General features: G+C 46.0%; 1 protein-coding gene across 1 annotated transcript in view; it reads right to left on the reverse strand.

The window, feature by feature from the left end:
• LOC311119757 (glutamate receptor-interacting protein 1-like) overlaps positions 1-21,344 on the reverse strand; it is a gene marked incomplete at both ends in the record, with an annotated part of 50,717 nt that overhangs the window by 15,185 nt on the left and 14,188 nt on the right. Inside the window, 4 exon segments of the mRNA XM_084194415.1 lie at positions 785-854; positions 14,057-14,079; positions 14,081-14,135; positions 18,073-18,218. Coding sequence (XP_084050541.1) covers positions 785-854; positions 14,057-14,079; positions 14,081-14,135; positions 18,073-18,218 — 294 coding nt within the window.

Genomic DNA, 21,344 nt, shown 5'->3' on the forward strand with positions numbered 1-21,344 from the left:
CCAAAACACACCTCCAGGCTGTGTAAGGGCTATTAGACCAAGGAGAGTGATGGAGTGCTGCATCAGATGACCTGGCCTCCACAATCCCCCGACCTCAACCCAATTGAGATGGTTTGGGATGAGTTGGACAGCAGAGTGAAGGAATAGCAGCCAACAAGTGCTCAGCATATGTGGGAAGTCCTTCAACACTGTTGGAAAAGCATTCCAGGTGAAGCTGGTTGAGAGAATGCCAAGTGTGTGCAAAGCTGTCATCAAGACAAAGGGTGGCTACTTCGAAGAATCTCAAATATAAAATATATTTTGATTTGTTTAACACTTTTTTGGTTACTACATGACTCCATATGTGTTATTTCATAGTTTTGATGTCTTCACGATTATTCTACAATGTAGAAAATAGTAAAAATAAAGACTCTGGAATGAATATGTGTGTCCAAACTTTTTACTGGGACTGTATATGTGACTCTTCCATAGTGTAGTTTAGTGTAGTGGTGTGCAGAGGAACATTCATAGTGTAGTGGTGTGCAGAGGAACATTCATAGTGTAGTGGTGTGGAGTTCAACACTGAGACAACAGTTCTGATGTGGTGCATGTTGTATGTTTCAGATAATTTACCTGTGAGCAGGTTGGTTGATTGATTGATGTATTTACCTGTGAGCAGGTTGATTGATTGATTGATTGATGTATATACCTGTGAGCAGGTTGATTGATTGATGTATTTACCTGTGAGCAGGTTGATTGATGTATTTACCTGTGAGCAGGTTGATTGATTGATTGATGTATTTACCTGTGAGCCACGCTGCCCTTCTTGATGTCGGAAATGATGAGAGCGTCCCCAGGTTTCCTACTGGACGGAGCTAAGAACAGAGAAAGAAAGGATGAAAGAGAGAGAGAGAGAGAGAGAGAGAGAGAGAGAGAGAGAGAGAGAGAGAGAGAGAGAGAGAGAGAGAGAGAGAGAGAGAGAGAGAGAGAGAGAGAGAGAGAGAGAGAGAGAGAGAGAGAGAGAGAGAGAGAGAGAGAGAGAGAGAGAGAGAGAGACAGAGACAGAGACAGAGACAGAGACAGAGACAGAGACAGAGACAGAGAGAGAGAGAGAGAGAGAGAGAGAGAGACAGAGACAAAACCACAGCCTTATACAATTAACAAAACCAAGTTATGAAAATGGCATCTCATTCATTTCTTTGGTTGCATTTACACAGGCAGCCCAATTCTGATATTTTTTTCACTAACTGGTCTTTTGACCAATCTGATCAGCTATGACAAAGATCTGATGTGAAAAGATCTGATGTGATTGGTCAAAAGAGCAATTAGTGGAAGAAATCTCAGAATTGGGCTGCCTGTGTAAATGCAGCCTTTAAAGTTGATGAAAAGCGTATCAGTCTAAAATATGGTTGGGCTGAGTGCCTCACAGGAAGGGATGAAGGATATCTGTTTTGAGTAAACAACTTCCCTCCCCTGTACTCCCCACCCTCTCTCCCTCTCCTCTCCTCTCCTCTCCTCTCCTCTCCTCTCCTCTCCTCTCCTCTCCTCTCCTCTCCTCTCCTCTCCTCTCCTCTCCTCTCCTCTCCTCTCCTTCCCTCCCTCCCCTCCACTCCCCTCTCCTCTCCTTCCCTCTCCTGTACTCCACTCCATCTTGTATTCTGCTCAACAGTTTCACTCCACAGAAAACCACATTACCTCCTCATCTCAGCTGACAAAACCACAGCACTGCCTTTCATTATTGCAGCTCTTTACCTGTCAAATTGCAAACTCAGCCCTATTGTAATTCTGCAGGTGCTTCCTGTGTCTATCTATCTGTCAGAGGAGAGACAGGAGAGACAGTAGAGATGTCATGTCTGCCTGCTCTGAAAGAGTCACATCTCTGTGGCCCGGGTATGTTGTGAATGTTAATGTGTGGAAGCCAGGGACTGCTTTGTGTTATTGTGGAGACGTCTGCGCTGCTGATGGGGTTAACAGTGGAGGGGGTAGACGGTCAACCTGTCAGTGTGTGCACATTCTGCCGGGAGGCCACTATTTTAACTGGAGGCACTAGAGTAAGATGGTTACTTGTCCAATGAGCAAGCAGGGAGGTAGAGGTGAGGGGGGGAAGACTAGAGACATCATGCGAGGTATCCACTAAATGAACTAGTGGAACTACACCAAGACAGTTACCGCCATTTTGCTACTGTTGTGTGTATAGTTTCCTGGGAGAAACCCGTGATGTCGACAGTGGTGGAAAATCCTGCAGGCAAAGCTGCAGAATGACTTCTAGTTCTATGGCTGCAGAATGACTTCTAGTTCTATGGCTGCAGAATGACTTCTAGTTCTATGGCTGCAGAATGACTCCTAGTTCTATGGCTGCAGAATGACTTCTAGTTCTATGGCTGCAGAATGACTTCTAGTTCTATGGCTGCAGAATGACTTCTAGTTCTATGGCTGCACTGCAGATACTTCTTTCCTTCGGGCGGAGAGTTGGTTAGCTGACCCTGCTGAAACCCGAATTAGACCCATTTCCTCAGCCTCGAGCCTACAGGAAACAATGGGTTCTGGTGGTGGTGGTTGGACCAAACAGAGAACACACACACAAACACACACTTGCACATGCACAGACACACACACACACACACACACACACACGCACGCACAGACAAACACCCACACAGGAAATTGCCTCAGGGTACCTTTAGCCACAGTCAGATCTTCTCCAACAAGCCTTGGCTTTGGGAGAGCAAATTGTCATTGTTGTCTGAGCTGTGTGAGTTGAGCAATTGGTCTATCTGACAATTACATCTCCACAAACGCTAGTAGGACTGCATCCCAAATGGCACCCTATTCCCTATATAGTGCACTACTTTAGACCAGAGAATGGCACCCTATTCCCTACATAGTGCACTACTTTTAACTAGGGCCCATACAGTGAGGGAAAAAAAGTATTTGATCCCCTGCTGATTTTGTACGTTTGCCCACTGACAAAGACATGATCAGTCTATAATTTTAATGGTAGGTTTATTTGAACAGTGAGAGACAGAATAACAACAACAAAAATCCAGAAAAACGCATGTCAAAAATGTTGTACATTGATTTGCATTTTTAATGAGGGAAATAAGTATTTGACCCCTCTGCAAAACATGACTTAGTACTTGGTGGCAAATGCCTTGTTGGCAATCACAGAGGACAGACGTTTCTTGTAGTTGGCCACCAGGTTTGCACACATCTCAGGAGGGATTTTGTTCCACTCCTCTTTGCAGATCTTCTCCAAGTCATTAAGGTTTCGAGGCTGACGTTTGGCAACTCGAACCTTCAGCTCCCTCCACAGATTTTCTATGGGATTAAGGTCTGGAGACTGGCTAGGCCACTCCAGGACCTTAATGTGCTTCTTCTTGAGTCACTCCTTTGTTGCCTTGGCCGTGTGTTTTGGGTCATTGTCATGCTGGAATACCCATCCACGACCCATTTTCAATGCCCTGGCTGTGGGAAGGAGGTTCTCACCCAAGATTTGACGGTACATGGCCCCGTCCATCGTCCCTTTGATGCGGTGAAGTTGTCCTGTCCCCTTAGCAGAAAAACACCCCCAAAGCATAATGTTTCCACCTCCATGTTTGACGGTGGGGATGGTGTTCTTGGGGTCATAGGCACCATTCCTCCTCCTCCAAACACGGCGAGTTGAGTTGATGCCAAAGAGCTCGATTTTGGTCTCATCTGACCACAACACTTTCACCCAGTTCTCCTCTGAATCATTCAGATGTTCTTTGGCAAACTTCTAACGGCCCTGTATATGTGCTTTCTTGAGCAGGGGGACCTTGCGGGTGCTGCAGGATTTCAGTCCTTCACGGCGTAGTGTGTTACCAATTGTTTTCTTGGTGACTATGGTCCCAGATGCCTTGAGATCATTGACAAGATCCTCCCGTGTAGTTCTGGGCTGATTCCTCACCGTTCTCATGATCATTGCAACTCCACGAGGTGAGATCTTGCATGGAGCCCCAGGCCGAGGGAGATTGACAGTTCTTTTGTGTTTCTTCCATTTGCGTATAATTGCACCAACCTTAAGAGTGTGCTCCTAATCTCAGCTCGTTACCTGTATAAAAGACACCTGGGAGCCAGAAATCTTTCTGATTGAGAGGGGGTCAAATACTTATTTCCCTCATGAAATTGCAAATCAATTTATAACAATTTTGACATGCGTTTTTCTGGATTTTTTTGTTGTTATTCTGTCTCTCACTGTTCAAATAAACCTACCATTAAAATTATAGACTGATCATTTCTTTGTCAGTGGGCAAACGTACAAAATCAGCAGGCGGTCAAATACTTTTTTTCCCTCACTCTAGGGCTCTGGTCAAAAGTAGTGCACTATAAAGGGAATAGGGTTCCACTTGGGGACGCGGCCAGACTCACTGTGATTGTTCAGTGACAGAGGAAAAGGAACCCAGCAGTGTGGTCTGAGTGACTGACTGACTCTATTCCACCTTCTCTTAAAGATACACTGTATTAGACGACATGCTTTCAACCTCTTTATTCATGTGCTATTGATAGGTCATGTTGAAGGCTGAAAGAACAGGAAATAGGACAATCTCCTCACCAACGGAGCTGGCTGTCCAGGGGTAAGGTGTACCGCACCGGAAGTCAGAGAAATGTACGATTACAGCAAAGAATAGATTCCTGCTGGAATCACCGTTTCCCTCTTTGTATTTCAAATCTTCTTTTGTCTCGGACAGCAAACGTAAATAAAGTGTTTCGTCATCTGTAAATCTGTCTTCAGTGTCGCACTGCTCTGGCAGGAGCCAGCCATCAGACCTCCAGCCCTGCAGGGGCCAGCCACCAGACCTCCAGCCCTCCAGGGGCCAGCCACCAGACCTCCAGCCCTGCAGGAGCCAGCCACCAGACCTCCAGCCCTGCAGGTGTCTTCAGTGTAGCACTGCTCTGGCAGGAGCCAGCCACCAGACCTCCAGGGGCCAGCCACCAGACCTCCAGCCCTGCAGGTGTCTTCAGTGTAGCACTGCTCTGGCAGGAGCCAGCCACCAGACCTCCAGCCCTGCAGGTGTCTTCAGTGTAGCACTGCTCTGGCAGGAGCCAGCCACCAGACCTCCAGCCCTGCAGGTGTCTTCAGTGTAGAACTGCTCTGTTTTACACCGTAGCAGCACTGAGGCCAAATGGCATCACTGGGAATTCACACGATCCCACTTCTGACATCATATCAGGCACAAAATAGGAATTTGGCATGATAGATGTGTATGTTCAGATTTTCCATGATATTGTTTGAGTGTGAAAATAGAAATATTCCAAAACTGCAGCATAACTGAATGTTCCAAAAGAGAAAATATAAAGTTAATTTAGAATCTATGCTGCATTTCTATTGCTCTGAAAAAAATAAGGTCTAAACACAGGCCTTTTAAAAAGCCTTCTCTCTGACCTCCCTTACAGAGACCATAATCTGGCCAATGGCCAAGTGAAGAGGGATTCAACGAGACGAGACGTCTAGAGAGCTGCTGACCCCAGCTAGGCTTTACAGGGTCGTTTAATAGACGAACCATCCACCACACAGAGAAACAGCCACAGCAGTAAAACTCTTAGAGAAGCCGTGAAAGCTCCAGGCTGCGTCCTATCCCCCGATGTAGTTAACTACTTGTGACCCTATGGGCCCCGGTCCCCTATATTGGGAATAGGTCCCCTCCATTTGGAACGCACACCCAGAGTTCCAGCCAAACAAATCTCACATAAAGAAGCTGACACCCCAGAGAGTTCTCGAGCCCTTCAGGAGAGCCTTTGTAGATCCTCATGAGCGCGGTTCGGTTCGCAGGATGCTGTTTCCCTGTTCTCTCTGTGTCACAGACAATAAAAAAACTCTGTGCAGCAGAGCATCCCCAGCCTCCTTCCCCCATTTCCCTTTTATCTCTCTCTCTCCCTCCCTCCATCTCTCTCTCTCTCTTACGGAGTGGTGAAGACGCCTTGGACAGCCAGCTGGCCTCACGCCAGCCTGTGGAGAGACACAGAGGGCACGCCATTGCGTAATGTGTTAGTTTGGCATGAGATGGCTTCTCTTCCGGGATAACACAGCTCTCCTTTGATATGGCAGCATTATGGACTTCTTCCAGAAGTAACAGTCTATCCTCCTAAATCCTGTCTTTCTGATTTCGGCTGCCTTTAGTCCCTCATACATATTGTTTGAGTCTGAAAATTTTAAATATTCCAAAACTGCAGCATAACGGAATGTTCCAAAATAAGAAATTGGGGAACGAGTGGCGCAGCGGTCTAAGGCACTGCATCGCAGCGCTAGAGGCGTCACTACAGACCGAGTGGAGCAGCGGTCTAAGGCACTGCATCGCAGCGCTAGAGGCGTCACTACAGACCGAGTGGCGCAGCGGTCTAAGGCACTGCATCGCAGCGCTAGAGGCGTCACTACAGACCGAGTGGCGCAGCGGGTCTAAGGCACTGCATCGCAGTGCTAGAGGCGTCACTACAGACCCGGGTTCGATCCCAGGCTGTATCACAACCGGCCGTGATCGGGAGTCCCATAGGGCGGCGCACAATTGGCCCAGCGTCGTCCGGGTTTGGGGATGGTTTGGCCGGTGTAGGCCGTCATTGTAAATAAGAATTTGTTCTTAACTGACTTGCCTAGTTAAATAAAATAAAATGACAGACACCCAGTAAAATCTCTCTGATTCTCCTGCTAAACTTTTCCTTTTGAGAACATCATGTTCAATTGTTAAATTCAATAGAACTCAAATCCCTTGCAGCGCCCTGAGGAATGGTAAAGGATTTCAACTTTTCATAAGGTTTCTTTGCTTTTCAAAGAGCTTGGGATTTTAGAAACAAGCGGAGGTTTTAGAAAGAGGCTTAGAGAGAACCTGGACAATCTGCAGTGAAACTATTGGGGAAGTAAGCAGTATATATTATCTTGAGAAAATGTCAGCCTGACTGCGGTTGCGTCCCAAAATCCACCCTATTCTCTGTATAGTGCACTACTCTTAGCCACAGCCCTATGGGCCCTGGTCAGAAGTAGTGCACTATATAGGGAATAGGGTGCCATTTGAGACTCATCCTCAGCTTGTGTGTCAGTTTGACACCAGCAGAGCACAGCCCCACTGTGGCAAGGTGGATGGAAAAGCTTAGCCAGCAAAATCCTACTTCCTCAAAGTTAACAAAACACAAACATTGTAGAATTTGCAGAGTCAGAGTCAACAGGAACTTCACAGAAGATAAGCGGACGAGCACTTCAAAAGATAAATAATTACAGGCTTTCTAACCCTCGAAATGTGTCTCCCCTCTCCCGGAATCTAACCTCCTCCTCTATGTTTGCCAAGCAAACAAAACTCCAAAGAGATAAAAGTTTAAACTTTACCGACTAATTCGCCGACTTTGGAAGAAAATGAATGTGAGAAGACTTAAGTGTGTTGAAAAGGAGACATTGTCCCAAAATGGCACCCTATGGGCCCTGTACTATATAGTGAATAGATTGAGATTTGGGATGCAAACCTACATTTGTTGAAAAGGAGACAGTGATTCATCTTGTTATGACAACGCAGTCGAGCGCTGCTTTTGATGGAGCGTCTGGCTAAACGTGTGCGTCCGTCGCTGTGGCGACCGAGGGCGAGCGTGCATGTAGGGATCTCTGCAGGCAGGCAGCTTCTTGGTCGCAGGTTGGAAAACAAACTGAGTTTTAAACGCCCTCGTCTCTACTGACCTTTTGAAAAGTCAAATGATTGTAAACAAATTATAAGATGCCGGGTGAGGAGAGGAGACCGAGTAGGTGTGTGTGTGTGTGTGTGTGTGTTGGTTCTGTTCATCCAGAAGCTCTGGAAGTCTGTGATGCTGAGAGACTCCCAATTAAAACCTCAAAGGAACTAAAAGAGTGGTGTTATGTAAGGCCTGGACTCTTTTTCCCTCTCTTTCTCTCTCTCTGTCTGTTTATCTGTTTATCTCTCCTCCTCTCCTTCTCTCTCTCAGTGTGTGTGTGTGTGTGTGTGTGTGTGTGTGTGTGTGTGTGTGTGTGTGTGTGGTTTATGGTGTGCTCTGGGGTGCTGGGCTGAGCTGGTATCTATGACTACAAAGAGTCAATTTTACAAAAACCATCTCCCCCCTCTCTGTCTCTCTGTCTCCCCCTCTCTCTTCCTCTGTCTCCCCCCTCTCTCTCTCACCCTCCCTCTCTCACCCCCCCTCTCTCTCTCTCTCTCTCTGTCTCTCCCCTCTCTTTCTTCCTCTCTCATTCTCTCTCTCTGTCTCCCTCTCTCTCTCTCGCACCCTCTCTGTCTCCCCCCCTCTCTCTCACCCTCTCTCTCGCTCTCTCTTTATGAGATCCAGAGAAATGTCCATCTGTGACGATGATCAGACGTTTATAGCAGCCGTTACAAAAACACAAGCATCAACGTCTCAGATCAGCACGTGGGGAAATCCTTATGGGAGATGAAATACTGTCATAGAGATGACAATATTATATGCAAGAATTAACACCAAAAAGAATCTAATCATAGCAGAACAACTGTAAAAGAGTATGCTTTCAGTTTAACCATACCAGGAGGATTTCCAAAGGAAAAATACGTGTCATAAAACTCGGACTGAAAACCCCCCCAGAACAATTAACTGCCTCAAAATGGACATCTTCTTCTCAGTTTTAATAAAGGAATCAAATGGAAATGGAAGGAGAGAAATGTAGAGAGAAACAACTGGTTAAAGTTTGAAGGGACAATGGTGGGACAGGAGGCTGTGTTCAGAGTCAAGCTGGCCCAGTTAAGGGCTCCCATCCTGGGTATGCGGCCAAAAGTATTCCCCCTGTTGGTTCTGTTCATCCAGAAGCTCTGGAAGTCTGTGATGCTGTGATGCTGAGAGACTCCCACTTAAAACCTCAAAGGAACTCTAACTAAAAGAGTGGTGTTATGTAAGGCCTGGACTCTCTCTTTTTCCCTCTCCTTCTCTCTCTCTGTCTGTTTATCTCTCCTCCTCTCCTCTCTCTCAGTCTGTTTATCTCTCCTCCTCTCCTCTCTCAGTCTGTTTATCTCTCCTCTCTCTGTCTGTTTATCTCTCCTCCTCTCCTCTCTCTCAGTCTGTTTATCTCTCCTCCTCTCCTCTCTCTGTCTGTTTATCTCTCCTCCTCTCCTCTCTCTCTCTGTCTGTTTATCTCTCCTCCTCTCCTTCTCTCTCTGTCTGTTTATCTCTCCTCCTCTCCTCTCTCTCTCAGTCTGTTTATCTCTCCTCCTCTCCTTCTCTCTCTCAGTCTGTTTATCTCTCCTCCTCTCCTCTCTCTCAGTCTGTTTATCTCTCCTCCTCTCCTCTCTCTCAGTCTGTTTATCTCTCCTCCTCTCCTCTCTCTCAGTCTGTTTATCTCTCCTCCTCTCCTTCTCTCTCTCAGTCTGTTTATCTCTCCTCCTCTCCTCTCTCTGTCTGTTTCTCTCCTCTCCTTCTCTCTCTCAGTCTGTTTATCTCTCCTCCTCTCCTTCTCTCTCTCAGTCTGTTTATCGCTCCTCCTCTCCTCTCTCTCAGTCTGTTTATCTCTCCTCCTCTACTCTCTCTCTCAGTCTGTTTATCTCTCCTCCTCTCCTTCTCTCTCTCAGTCTGTTTATCTCTCCTCCTCTCCTCTCTCTCAGTCTGTTTATCTCTCCTCCTCTCCTTCTCTCTCTCAGTCTGTTTCTCTCCTCCTCCTCTCCTCTCTCTCAGTCTGTTTATCTCTCCTCCTCTCCTTCTCTCTCAGTCTGTTTATCTCTCCTCCTCTCCTCCTCTCTCTCAGTCTGTTTATCTCTCCTCCTCTCCTTCTCTCTCTGTCTGTTTCTCTCCTCCTCCTCTCCTCTCTCTCAGTCTGTTTATCTCTCCTCCTCTCCTTCTCTCTCTCAGTCTGTTTATCTCTCCTCCTCTCCTCTCTCTCAGTCTGTTTATCTCTCCTCCTCTCCTCTCTCTCAGTCTGTTTATCTCTCCTCCTCTCCTTCTCTCTCAGTCTGTTTATCTCTCCTCCTCTCCTCTCTCTCAGTCTGTTTATCTCTCCTCCTCTCCTTCTCTCTCTCAGTCTGTTTATCTCTCCTCCTCTCCTCTCTCTCAGTCTGTTTATCTCTCCTCCTCTCCTCTCTCTCTGTCTGTTTATCTCTCCTCCTCTTCTCTCTCTCAGTCTGTTTATCTCTCCTCCTCTCCTTCTCTCTCTCAGTCTGTTTATCTCTCCTCCTCTCCTCTCTCTCAGTCTGTTTATCTCTCCTCCTCTCCTCTCTCTCTCAGTCTGTTTATCTCTTCCTCTCCTTCTCTCTCTCAGTCTGTTTATCTCTCCTCCTCTCTCTCAGTCTGTTTATCTCTCCTCCTCTCCTCTCTCTCTCAGTCTGTTTATCTCTCCTCCTCTCTTCTCTCTCTCAGTCTGTTTATCTCTCCTCCTCTCCTTCTCTCTCTCTGTCTGTTTATCTCTCCTCCTCTCCTCTCTGTCTGTTTATCTCTCCTCCTCTCCTTCTCTCTCAGTCTGTTTATCTCTCCTCCTCTCCTCTCTCTCTCAGTCTGTTTATCTCTCCTCCTCTCCTTCTCTCTCTCAGTCTGTTTATCTCTCCTCCTCTCCTTCTCTCTCTCTGTCTGTTTATCTCTCCTCCTCTCCTCTCTGTCTGTTTATCTCTCCTCCTCTCCTTCTCTCTCAGTCTGTTTATCTCTCCTCCTCTCCTTCTCTCTCAGTCTGTTTATCTCTCCTCCTCTCCTCTCTCTCAGTCTGTTTATCTCTCCTCCTCTCCTCTCTGTCTGTTTATCTCTCCTCCTCTCCTTCTCTCTCAGTCTGTTTATTCTCTCCTCTCCTTCTCTCTCAGTCTGTTTATCTCTCCTCCTCTCCTCTCTCTCAGTCTGTTTATCTCTCCTCCTCTCCTCTCTCTCTCAGTCTGTTTATCTCTCCTCCTCTCCCTTCTCTCTGTCTGTTTATCTCTCCTCCTCTCCTCTCCCTCTCAGTCTGTTTATCTCTCCTCCTCTCCTTCTCTCTCTCAGTCTGTTTATCTCTCCTCCTCTCCTCTCTCTCTCAGTCTGTTTATCTCTCCTCCTCTCCTTCTCTCTCTCAGTCTGTTTATCGCTCCTCCTCTCCTCTCTCTCTCAGTCTGTTTATCTCTCCTCCTCTCCTCTCTCTCTCAGTCTGTTTATCTCTCCTCCTCTCCTCTCTCTCAGTCTGTTTATCTCTCCTCCTCTCCTCTCTCTGTCTGTTTATCTCTCCTCCTCTCCTTCTCTCTCTCAGTCTGTTTATCTCTCCTCTCTCTCAGTCTGTTTATCTCTCCTCCTCTCCTCTCTGTCTGTTTATCTCTCCTCCTCTCCTCTCTCTCTGTCTGTTTATCTCTCCTCTCTCCTCTCTCTCAGTCTGTTTATCTCTCCTCCTCTCCTTCTCTCTCAGTCTGTTTATCTCCTCCTCTCCTTCTCGCTCAGTCTGTTTATCTCTCCTCCTCTCCTCTCTCTCAGTCTGTTTATCTCTCCTCCTCTCCTCTCTCTCTCAGTCTGTTTATCTCTCCTCCTCTCCTTCTCTCTCTCTGTCTGTTTATCTCTCCTCCTCTCCTCTCTCAGTCTGTTTATCTCTCCTCCTCTCCTCTCCCTCTCAGTCTGTTTATCTCTCCTCCTCTCCTCTCTCTCAGTCTGTTTATCTCTCCTCCTCTCCTTCTCTCTCAGTCTGTTTATCTCTCCTCCTCTCCTCTCCTCTCAGTCTGTTTATCTCTCCTCCTCTCCTTCTCTCTCTCAGTCTGTTTATCTCTCCTCCTCTCCTCTCTCTCTCAGTCTGTTTATCTCTCCTCCTCTCCTCTCTCTCAGTCTGTTTATCTCTCCTCCTCTCCTCTCTCTCTGTCTGTTTATCTCTCCTCCTCTCCTCTCTCTCAGTCTGTTTATCTCTCCTCCTCTCCTCTCTCTCAGTCTGTTTATCTCTCCTCCTCTCCTCTCTCTCAGTCTGTTTATCTCTCCTCCTCTCCTCTCTCTCTCAGTCTGTTTATCTCTCCTCCTCTCCTCTCTCTCAGTCTGTTTATCTCTCCTCCTCTCCTTCTCTCTCTGTCTGTTTATCTCTCCTCCTCTCCTCTCTCTCTCAGTCTGTTTATCTCTCCTCCTCTCCTCTCTCTCAGTCTGTTTATCTCTCCTCCTCTCCTCTCTCTCTCAGTCTGTTTATCTCTCCTCCTCTCCTCTCTCTCTCAGTCTGTTTATCTCTCCTCCTCTCCTCTCTCTCAGTCTGTTTATCTCTCCTCTCCTTCTCTCTCTCAGTCTGTTTATCTCTCCTCCTCTCCTCTCTCTCAGTCTGTTTATCTCTCCTCCTCTCCTCTCTCTCAGTCTGTTTATCTCTCCTCCTCTCCTCTCTCTCAGTCTGTTTATCTCTCCTCCTCTCCTCTCTCTCAATCTGTTTATCTCTCCTCCTCTCCTCTCTCTCAGTCTGTTTATCTCTCCTCCTCTCCTCTCTCAGTCTGTTTATCTCTCCTCCTCTCCTCTCTCTCTGTCTGTTTATCTCTCCTCCTCTCCTCTCTCTCAGTCTGTTTATCTCTCCTCCTCTCCTTCCTCCTCTCTCTCAGTCTGTTTATCTCTCTCCTCTCCTTCTCTCTCTCAGTCTGTTATCTCTCCTCCTCTCCTCTCTCTAGTCTGTTTATCTCTCCTCCTCTCCTCTCTCTCTTCTGTTGTTATCTCTCCTCCTCTCCTCTCTCTCAGTCTGTTTTATCTCTCGTCCTCTCCTCTCTCTCAGTCTGTTTATCTCTCCTCCTCTCCTCTCTCTCAGTCTGTTTATCTCTCCTCCTCTCCTTCTCTCTCTCAGTCTGTTTATCTCTCCTCCTCTCCTCTCTCTCAGTCTGTTTATCTCTCCTCCTCTCCTTCTCTCTCTCAGTCTGTTTATCTCTCCTCTCTCTCAGTCTGTTTATCTCTCCTCCTCTCCCTCTCTCTCAGTCTGTTTATCTCTCCTCCTCTCCTCTCTCTCTCAGTCTGTTTATCTCTCCTCCTCTCCTCCTCTCCTCTCTCTCAGTCTGTTTATCTCTCCTCCTCTCCTTCTCTCTCAGTCTGTTTATCTCTCCTCCTCTCCTTCTCTCTCTCAGTCTGTTTATCTCCTCCTCTCCTCTCTCTCTCAGTCTGTTTATCTCTCCTCCTCTCTCTCTCTCTCAGTCTGTTTATCTCTCCTCCTCTCCTCTCTCTCAGTCTGTTTATCTCTCCTCCTCTCCTCTCTCTCAGTCTGTTTATCTCTCCTCCTCTCCTTCTCTCTCTCAGTCTGTTTATCTCTCCTCCTCTCCTTCTCTCTCTCTGTCTGTTTATCTCTCCTCCTCTCCTCTCTCTCGTCATCGTTTATCTCTCCTCCTCTCCTCTCTCTCAGTCTGTTTATCTCTCCTCCTCTCCTCTCTCTTCAGTCTGTTTATCTCTCCTCCTCTCCTCTCTCTCTCAGTCTGTTTATCTCTCCTCCTCTTCTCTCTCTCAGTCTGTTTATCTCCTCCTCTCCTTCTCTCTCAGTCGTTTATCTCTCCTCCTCTCCTTCTCTCTCTCAGTCTGTTTATCTCTCTCCTCTCCTCTCTCTCTCAGTCTGTTTATCTCTCCTCCTCTCCTTCTCTCTAGTCTGTTTATCTCTCCTCCTCTCTCTCTCTCTCTGTCTGTTTATCTCTCCTCCTCTCCTTCTCTCTCTCTGTCTGTTTATCTCTCTCCTCTCCTTCTCTCTCTCAGTCTGTTTATCTCTCCTCCTCTCCTTCTCTCTCAGTCTGTTTATCTCTCCTCCTCTCCTTCTCTCTCAGTCTGTTTATCTCTCCTTCTCTCCTGTCTCTCTCTCAGTCTGTTTATCTCTCCTCCTCTCTCTCTCCCCTCACTCTGGCTCACCTACTTTCCACATCTTTGAATGGGATCCAGGAATATCTTAATCCCTACATTCTCTATGAACCATTGACTCCCCACTCTACTGAAGTAGGTCTGGATCAGGTGCTAAATCCTAATATCTAAGTCTCAGATTTGAGTGCTTCATAGCTTCCAAGCTTCCGAGCCGACAAATTCAGATATCTCTGATCTTTACAGTGTTAGTTATCCACCACCAGGCGAGGTGGATTTAAGTGAATCACTGTCTGATAGATGTGTGTGTGTGTGAATGTGTGTTTGTGTGTGTGTGCATATAGTACAGTAGTGATTGGGAAATAATGTGAAAAGGTAGACTAGAGAGACTCACAGCTGATGGTGATCCCAGCTCTACCCAGGCTTCTTTGGTAGCTTCACATGGAAGGTGCCACTGCTAGGGATGACTGACTCTGTAGGAGGGAGGGAGGGAGAGAGAGAGGAGAGAGAGAGAGAGAGAGAGAGAGAGAGAGAGAGAGAGAGAGAGATGAGAGAGAGAAGAGAGAGAGAGAGGAGAGAGAGAGAGGAGAGAGAGAGAGAGAGAGAGAGAGAGAGAGAGAGAGAGAGAGAGAGAGAGAGAGATGAGAGAGAGAGAGAGAGAGAGAGAGAGAGAGAGAGAGAGATAGAGAGAGAGAGAGAGAGAGAGAGAGGAGAGAGAGAGAGAGAGAGAGAGAGAGAGAGAGAGAGAGATGTAAGAAGACATGCATACACACACACACATTTCACCGGATGCACAGAAACAGAGAGACCAAATGCATAAGAAACGAAGTGAGTTCTCAGACAAAATCCATGAGACCTCATGCCCTAGAAAGACAGAGGAACTAACTATAAATACAAGAGAACAAAATGTACTTTTACTGTGTTCTGTGTTCCCACCAGCTACCAGACCTCAGTAACACAGACTCACTAACAATCCAGGACACAAAGTGACCTCAGTAACACAGACAAAGTGAATCTGGAGCTCCAGAAAGAGATAATGTAGCTATTACACATTAAGGCTGATTCTGTTACATTCATCTCTATATAATTCATGAACTCATCTCTCCTGGGAGAATAAGGACATAAACGCCCTCCCTCCCCTCCCTCCCTCCCTCTCCTACCCTCCCTCCCTCCCTCCCTCCCTCCCTCCCTGCATCCCTCCTCCCTCCTCCCTCCTCCCTCCCTCCCTCCCTCCCTGTATCCATCCATCCCTCCCTCCCTCCCTCCTCCCTCCCTCCCTCCCTGCATCCCTCCCTCCCTCCCTCCCTCCCTGCATCCCTCCATCCCTCCTGCATCCCTCCTCCCTCCTCCCTCCCTGCATCCCTCCATCCCTCCCTGCATCCCTCCCTGCATCTCCTCCCTCCCTGCATCCCTCCCTGCATCGCTACCTGCATCCAGAAATGTTGGAATATTGACAACTTGAAATTAAATGACCAGCCATTTCAGAGGCTCAAAACATATTTGGCTGCTGATGACTACGGGGCCTATTGCAAATCTCTTATAGCTACCAGCCTGTATCGACTGGAAACAAACCATTAGTGCTTAAAGGAATGTTCCTAATCATGTTCTGCAGCCTGCTCTTGATTGTAATGGTTTCTAATGGGGGACATTTTGTACCAGAAATCAAAGGTGCTGAAAACCAGAATAAACAACCTACAGTTGAAGTAGGAAGTTTACATCCACTGAGGTTGGAGTCATTAAAACTTGTTTTTCAACCACTCCACAAATGTCTGTTAACAAACTATAGTTTTAGCAAGTCGGTTAGGACATCTACTTTGTGCATGACACAAGTAACTTTTCCAACAATTGTTTACAGACAGATTATTTCACTTATAATTCACTGTATCACAATTCAGTGGGTCAGAAGTTTACATACACTAAGTTGACTGTGTCTTTAAACAGCTTGGAAAATTCCAGAAAATGATGTCATGGCTTTAGAAGCTTCTGATAGGCTAATTGACATCATTTGAGTCAATTGGAGGTGTACCTGTGGATGTATTTCAAGGCCTACCTTCAAACGTTATGTTTGGAGGAAAAAGGGAAGGCTTGCAAGCCGAAGAACACCATCCCAACCGAGACGCACGGGGGTGGCAGCATCATGCTGTGGGGGTTCTTTGCTGCAGGAGGGACTGGTGCACTTCATAAATAGATGGCATCATGAGGAAGGAAAATAATGTGGATATATTGAAGCAACATCTCAAGACATCAGTCAGGAAGTTAAAGCTTGGACGCAAATGGGTCTTCCAAATGGACAATGACCCCAAGCATACTTCCAAGGTATTGGAGTGGCCATCACAAAGCCCTGACCTCAATCCTATAGAACATTTGTGGGAAGAACTGAAAAAGTGTGTGCGAGCAAGGAGGCCTACAAACCTGACTCAGTTACACAAGCTCTGTCAGGAGGAATGGGCCAAACTTATTTTGGGAAGCTTGTGGAAGGCTACCCGAAACGTTTAACCCAAGTTAAACAATTAAAAGGCAATGCTACCAAATACTAATTGAGTGTATGTAAACATCTGACCCACTGGGAATGTGATTAAATAAAAAAAAGTTGAAATAAAAAATTCTCTCTACTATTATTCTGACATTTCACATTCTTAAAATAAAGTGGTGATCCTAACTGACCTAAAACAGGGATTTTTTACTAGGATTAAATGTCAGGAATTGTGAAAAACTCTTGTTTAAATGTATTTGGCTAAGGTGTAAGTAAACTTCCGACTTCAACTGTAAAGCCTGTCCCCGTAGCAACGGCCCAATGTCAAACTCATTATGGTCTGTCTTGAGGAGTAGGGTCTTTTGGTTCAGCGTGAACCATACCCACATCACAGATAAACCCAGCATGGAAGATGCTGTGAAGTCATCATTGCTTGTTTGAGATCCAAAACTGATGATCAAACACCTTGTTGGAATACCCCAACAGTGTGCTTCAATATGGATAGGGAGAGTGTGCATATGTGACTGGGTTTCAAAACCAGATCAGCCAAATGAACCCTCTGAGCTTTGCTCTTCATGATAACACAAGTCTTCAAGTCTCATTCAAGGTTACTTATAAAGGTAACACGGTTCAATAAGCCACTTTCACTAAACATCCAGTCTAGTCCAGTACGGTCCAGTCCTGTAGAGTCCAGTAGAGTCCTGTAGAGTACAGTAGAGTCCTGTAGAGTCCAGTAGAGTCCTGTAGAGTACAGTATAGTACAGTAGAGTACAGTAGAGTACAGTAGAGTCCTGTAGAGTACAGTAGAGTACAGTAGAGTCCTGTAGAGACCAGTAGAGTACAGTAGAGTCATGTAGAGTCCTGTAGAGACCAGTAGAGTACAGTAGAGTCCCGTAGAGACCAGTAGAGTACAGTAGAGTCATGTAGAGTCCTGTAGAGTACAGTAGAGTCCTGTAGAGACCAGTAGAGTACAGTAGAGTCATGTAGAGTCCCGTAGAGACCAGTAGAGTACAGTAGAGTACAGTAGAGTCATGTAGAGTCCTGTAGAGACCAGTAGAGTCATGTAGAGACCAGTAGAGTACAGTAGAGTCCTGTAGAGACCAGTAGAGTACAGTAGAGTCCATTAGAGTACAGTAGAGTCCAGTAGAGACCAGTAGAGTACAGTAGAGTCCTGTAGAGTCCTGTAGAGACCAGTAGAGTCCTGTAGAGTCCTGTAGAGACCAGTAGAGTCCTGTAGAGTCATGTAGAGTCCTGTAGAGACCAGTAGAGTACAGTAGAGTCCAGTAAAGTCCTGTAGAGTCCTGTAGAGTCCTGTAGAGACCAGTAGAGTACAGTTGAGTCATGTAGAGTCCCGTAGAGACCAGTAGAGTCCAGTAGAGTACAGTAGAGTCCTGTAGAGTCCTGTAGAGACTAGTAGAGTACAGTAGAGTACAGTAGAGTACAGTAGAGTCCTGTAGAGTCCAGTAGAGTCCTGTAGAGTACAGTAGAGTCCAGTAGAGTACAGTAGAGTCATGTAGAGTCCAGTAGAGTCCTGTAGAGTACAGTAGAGTACAGTAGAGTCCTGTAGAGTCCTGTAGAGTCCAGTAGAGTATAGTAGAGTCCAGTAGAGTACAGTAGAGTCCTGTAGAGTCCAGTAGAGTCCTGTAGAGTCCTGTAGAGTACAGTAGAGTCCTGTAGAGTCCTGTAGAGACCAGTAGAGTACAGTAGAGTCCTGTAGAGTCCTGTAGAGTCCAGTAGAGTATAGTAGAGTCCAGTAGAGTACAGTAGAGTCCTGTAGAGTCCAGTAGAGTCCAGTAGAGTCCAGCAGAGTCCAGCAGAGTACAGTAGAGTATAGTAGAGTATAGTAGAGTACAGTAGAGTACAGTAGAGTCCTGTAGAGTCCTGTAGAGTACAGTAGAGTCCTGTAGAGTCCTGTAGAGACCAGTAGAGTCCAGTACCTGCCACGTCGAATTCTATCTCCAGCGAGACCTTGCTGGTGATGCTGGAGTCTCTCAGTAGCTGATTGGTCTCTTCCAGGGTGCTGTCCTCTGTAGGGATCCCGTTTATAGCCAGGATACGGTCACCTATCTGCAAGATCCCACACCTGCAAAGTACACACACACACATGACATCTCAGTCTTACCTTGCTGTATCCAAAGCTAATGCACCACCCTTTGGTTGTGAGGCAATAAATGAATTAGAATCTGAATCTGAATAATTAGTGTCCTCTGTACATGAATAGCTAGTATCAGGACTAATTTACTCTACCAGCATTGGACATGGTGGGGGAAGACAGATGCCACATCAATTATATTTACACTAACCAACACACACACACACACACACACACACACACACACACACACACACACACACACACACACACACACACACACACACACACACACACACACACACACACACACACACACACACACACACACACACACACACACACACACACACACACACACACACACACACACACGTGGTCAGACAGTGTTGTATATCTCCTCGATTAAACTACCACCGCTGTTAACGACATATTGGCTACTTCCTCTGATAATTGCTTGCCACAGCTTCGTACATAAATCCCTTGGCCATTACGCTGGCTAACTTCATCTGGATGTCGTCGGGAGGCTATTCAAGCCATTCAATGTAAGAGCTTTATCCCTAGTCATGTACTCTGCTAGGTTTCAATCATCTCGTCGGGATATGACTTGCATTTTACATTGACAGATTCATTTCCTGATTACATTTTTTTATAGTTGCGTCTCTCTCTGGCCTACACGTTTTTGGGCAGTTGATCGCTACAGCAAACAAACTGTGGTTTCCTTTTTAGTTATATATTTTTTTATGTCACAAACCAAGTTTCCATCCAACCTGTTTATGGGAGTAAAGTATATGTCGGATATATATTTTTTCTTCACAACAGGCCTGATGGGAACAGCAAATTTGTTGGTCAACTTTCCAAATGTCGACAAAACAAAACACGCTAGATACGGTGGGATCTTTCTGTGTTGGTCAAATGAATTAGGTGTGAAACGGCTTTATGCGCAAATATTGAAATAATAACCCTGTAGGTCAGTTGGTAGAGCATGGCGCTTGCAACGTCAGGGTTGTGGGTTCGATTCCCACGGGGGGCCAGTATGAAAATGTATGCACTCACTTAACTGTAAGTCGCTCTGGATAAGAGCGTCTGCTAAATGACTAAAATGTAAATATCAAAGTAAACTTGGAGTCACGTGATGATATGGTGTATGGTCCTCCCACTACGACTCAGGAAACCATGCAGTTTATTAGGCTTCAAATGAAATAAGTTATGATGACCTTCACAGGGTGGTGAAAGGGCACGGTGATGAGCTCGATGCTCCTTTCCAATAAATACAGAGGGTCTTATTCTGGTGACATGATGATCGGTGCTTGGCTGCCTTTTGACAAATAAAAACAATGTTATCCATAATAATCTCATCGCGTAGGCTAACCTACCGTAGCGCACTGTAATCTGTGAGGGATTTGGCTAGAGGGCATGTGACCAGAGTGGGCTATATAATGCAACACTTTTTGTGACAAAACCATTTGTAGAGTTGGAAATGCGATGGAAACCCATTTAACTTGTATTTTTTACTCGGTACATGGGAATTTAACTGCAAAAGTAATTTTTATGTGCACTACGTCATCACGTACAGCCTTTTATCCGCAACAATTTATTTGTAGATTTATTAGATTTTTTTTGGATACTTTTGACCCCTTTTTCTCCCCAATTGATATCCAATTGGTAGTTACAGTCTTGTCCCATCGCTGCAACTCCCGTACGGACTCGGGACAGGCGAAGGTCGAGAGCCATGCGTCCTCCGAAACACGACCCTGGCAAGCCGCACGGCTTCTTGACACACTGCTCGCTTAACCCCGGAAGCCAGCCGCACCAATGTGTCGGAGGAAACACCGAAGTCAGCGTGCATGCGCCCGGCCCGCCACAAGGAGTCGCTAGAGCGCGATGATGACAAGGACGTCCCGGCCGGCCAAACCCTCCCCTAACCTGGAGGACGCTGGGCCAAATGTGTGCCGCCTCATGGGTCTCCCGGTCGCGGGAATGAGGCTGTTAATAACGGGGCTGCCGGTCTAACTTTGACTTAAATCGGCTTCAAAATCTTTGCCAAGACTTGAAAATGGCTGTCTAGCAATGGTCAACAACCAACTTGACAGAGCTGGAATTTTTTTTTTTGTATAGAATAATGTACAAATGTTGCATAATCCAGGTGTGCAAAGCTCTTAGAGACCTACCCAGAAAGACTCACAGCTGTAATCACTGCCAAAGGTGATTCAAACATGTATTGACTCAGGGGTGTGAATACTTTTGTAAATGAGATATTTCTGTATTTCATTTTCAATAAATGTCACTGTCATTTTATAATAATAATAATAATATGCCATTTAGCAGACGCTTTTATCCAAAGCAACTTACAGTCATGCGTGCATACATATTTTATTTTTTTGTGTATGGGCGTTACAAGCGCCGTGCTCTACCAGCTGAGCTACATTTTTAATTCAGGCTGTAACACAACAAAATGTGGAATAAGTCAAGGGGTATGAATACTTTCTGAAGGCACTGCTGATGATTGATATATCTGACTGAAACGTGTCTATTCTCCAAACAGTGGGAGTATACCACAGAATGACATAGAACACATAGACATCTCTATGGGGTATACCACAGAATGTCATAGAACACATAGACATCTCTATGGAGTATACCACAGAATGACATAGAACACATAGACACCTCTATGGAGTGTACCACAGAATGACATAGAACACATAGACATCTCTATGGAGTGTACCACAGAATGACATAGAACACACAGACATCTCTATGGAGTATACCACAGAATGACATAGTACACATAGACATCTCTATGGAGTGTACCACAGAATGACATAGAACACATAGACATCTCTATGGAGTGTACCACAGAATGACATAGAACACATAGACATCTCTATGGAGTGTACCACAGAATGACATAGAACACATAGACATCTCTATGGAGTATACCACAGAATGACATAGAACACATAGACATCTCTATGGAGTATACCACAGAATGACATAGAACACATAGACATCTCTATGGAGTATACCACAGAATGACATAGAACACATAGACATCTCTATGGAGTGTACCACAGAATGACATAGAACACATAGACATCTCTATGGAGTGTACCA

This window comes from Coregonus lavaretus (genome assembly GCF_964263955.1).
Source record: "Coregonus lavaretus genome assembly, contig: HAP1_SCAFFOLD_3969, whole genome shotgun sequence".
Lineage (NCBI taxonomy): Eukaryota > Metazoa > Chordata > Actinopteri > Salmoniformes > Salmonidae > Coregonus > Coregonus lavaretus.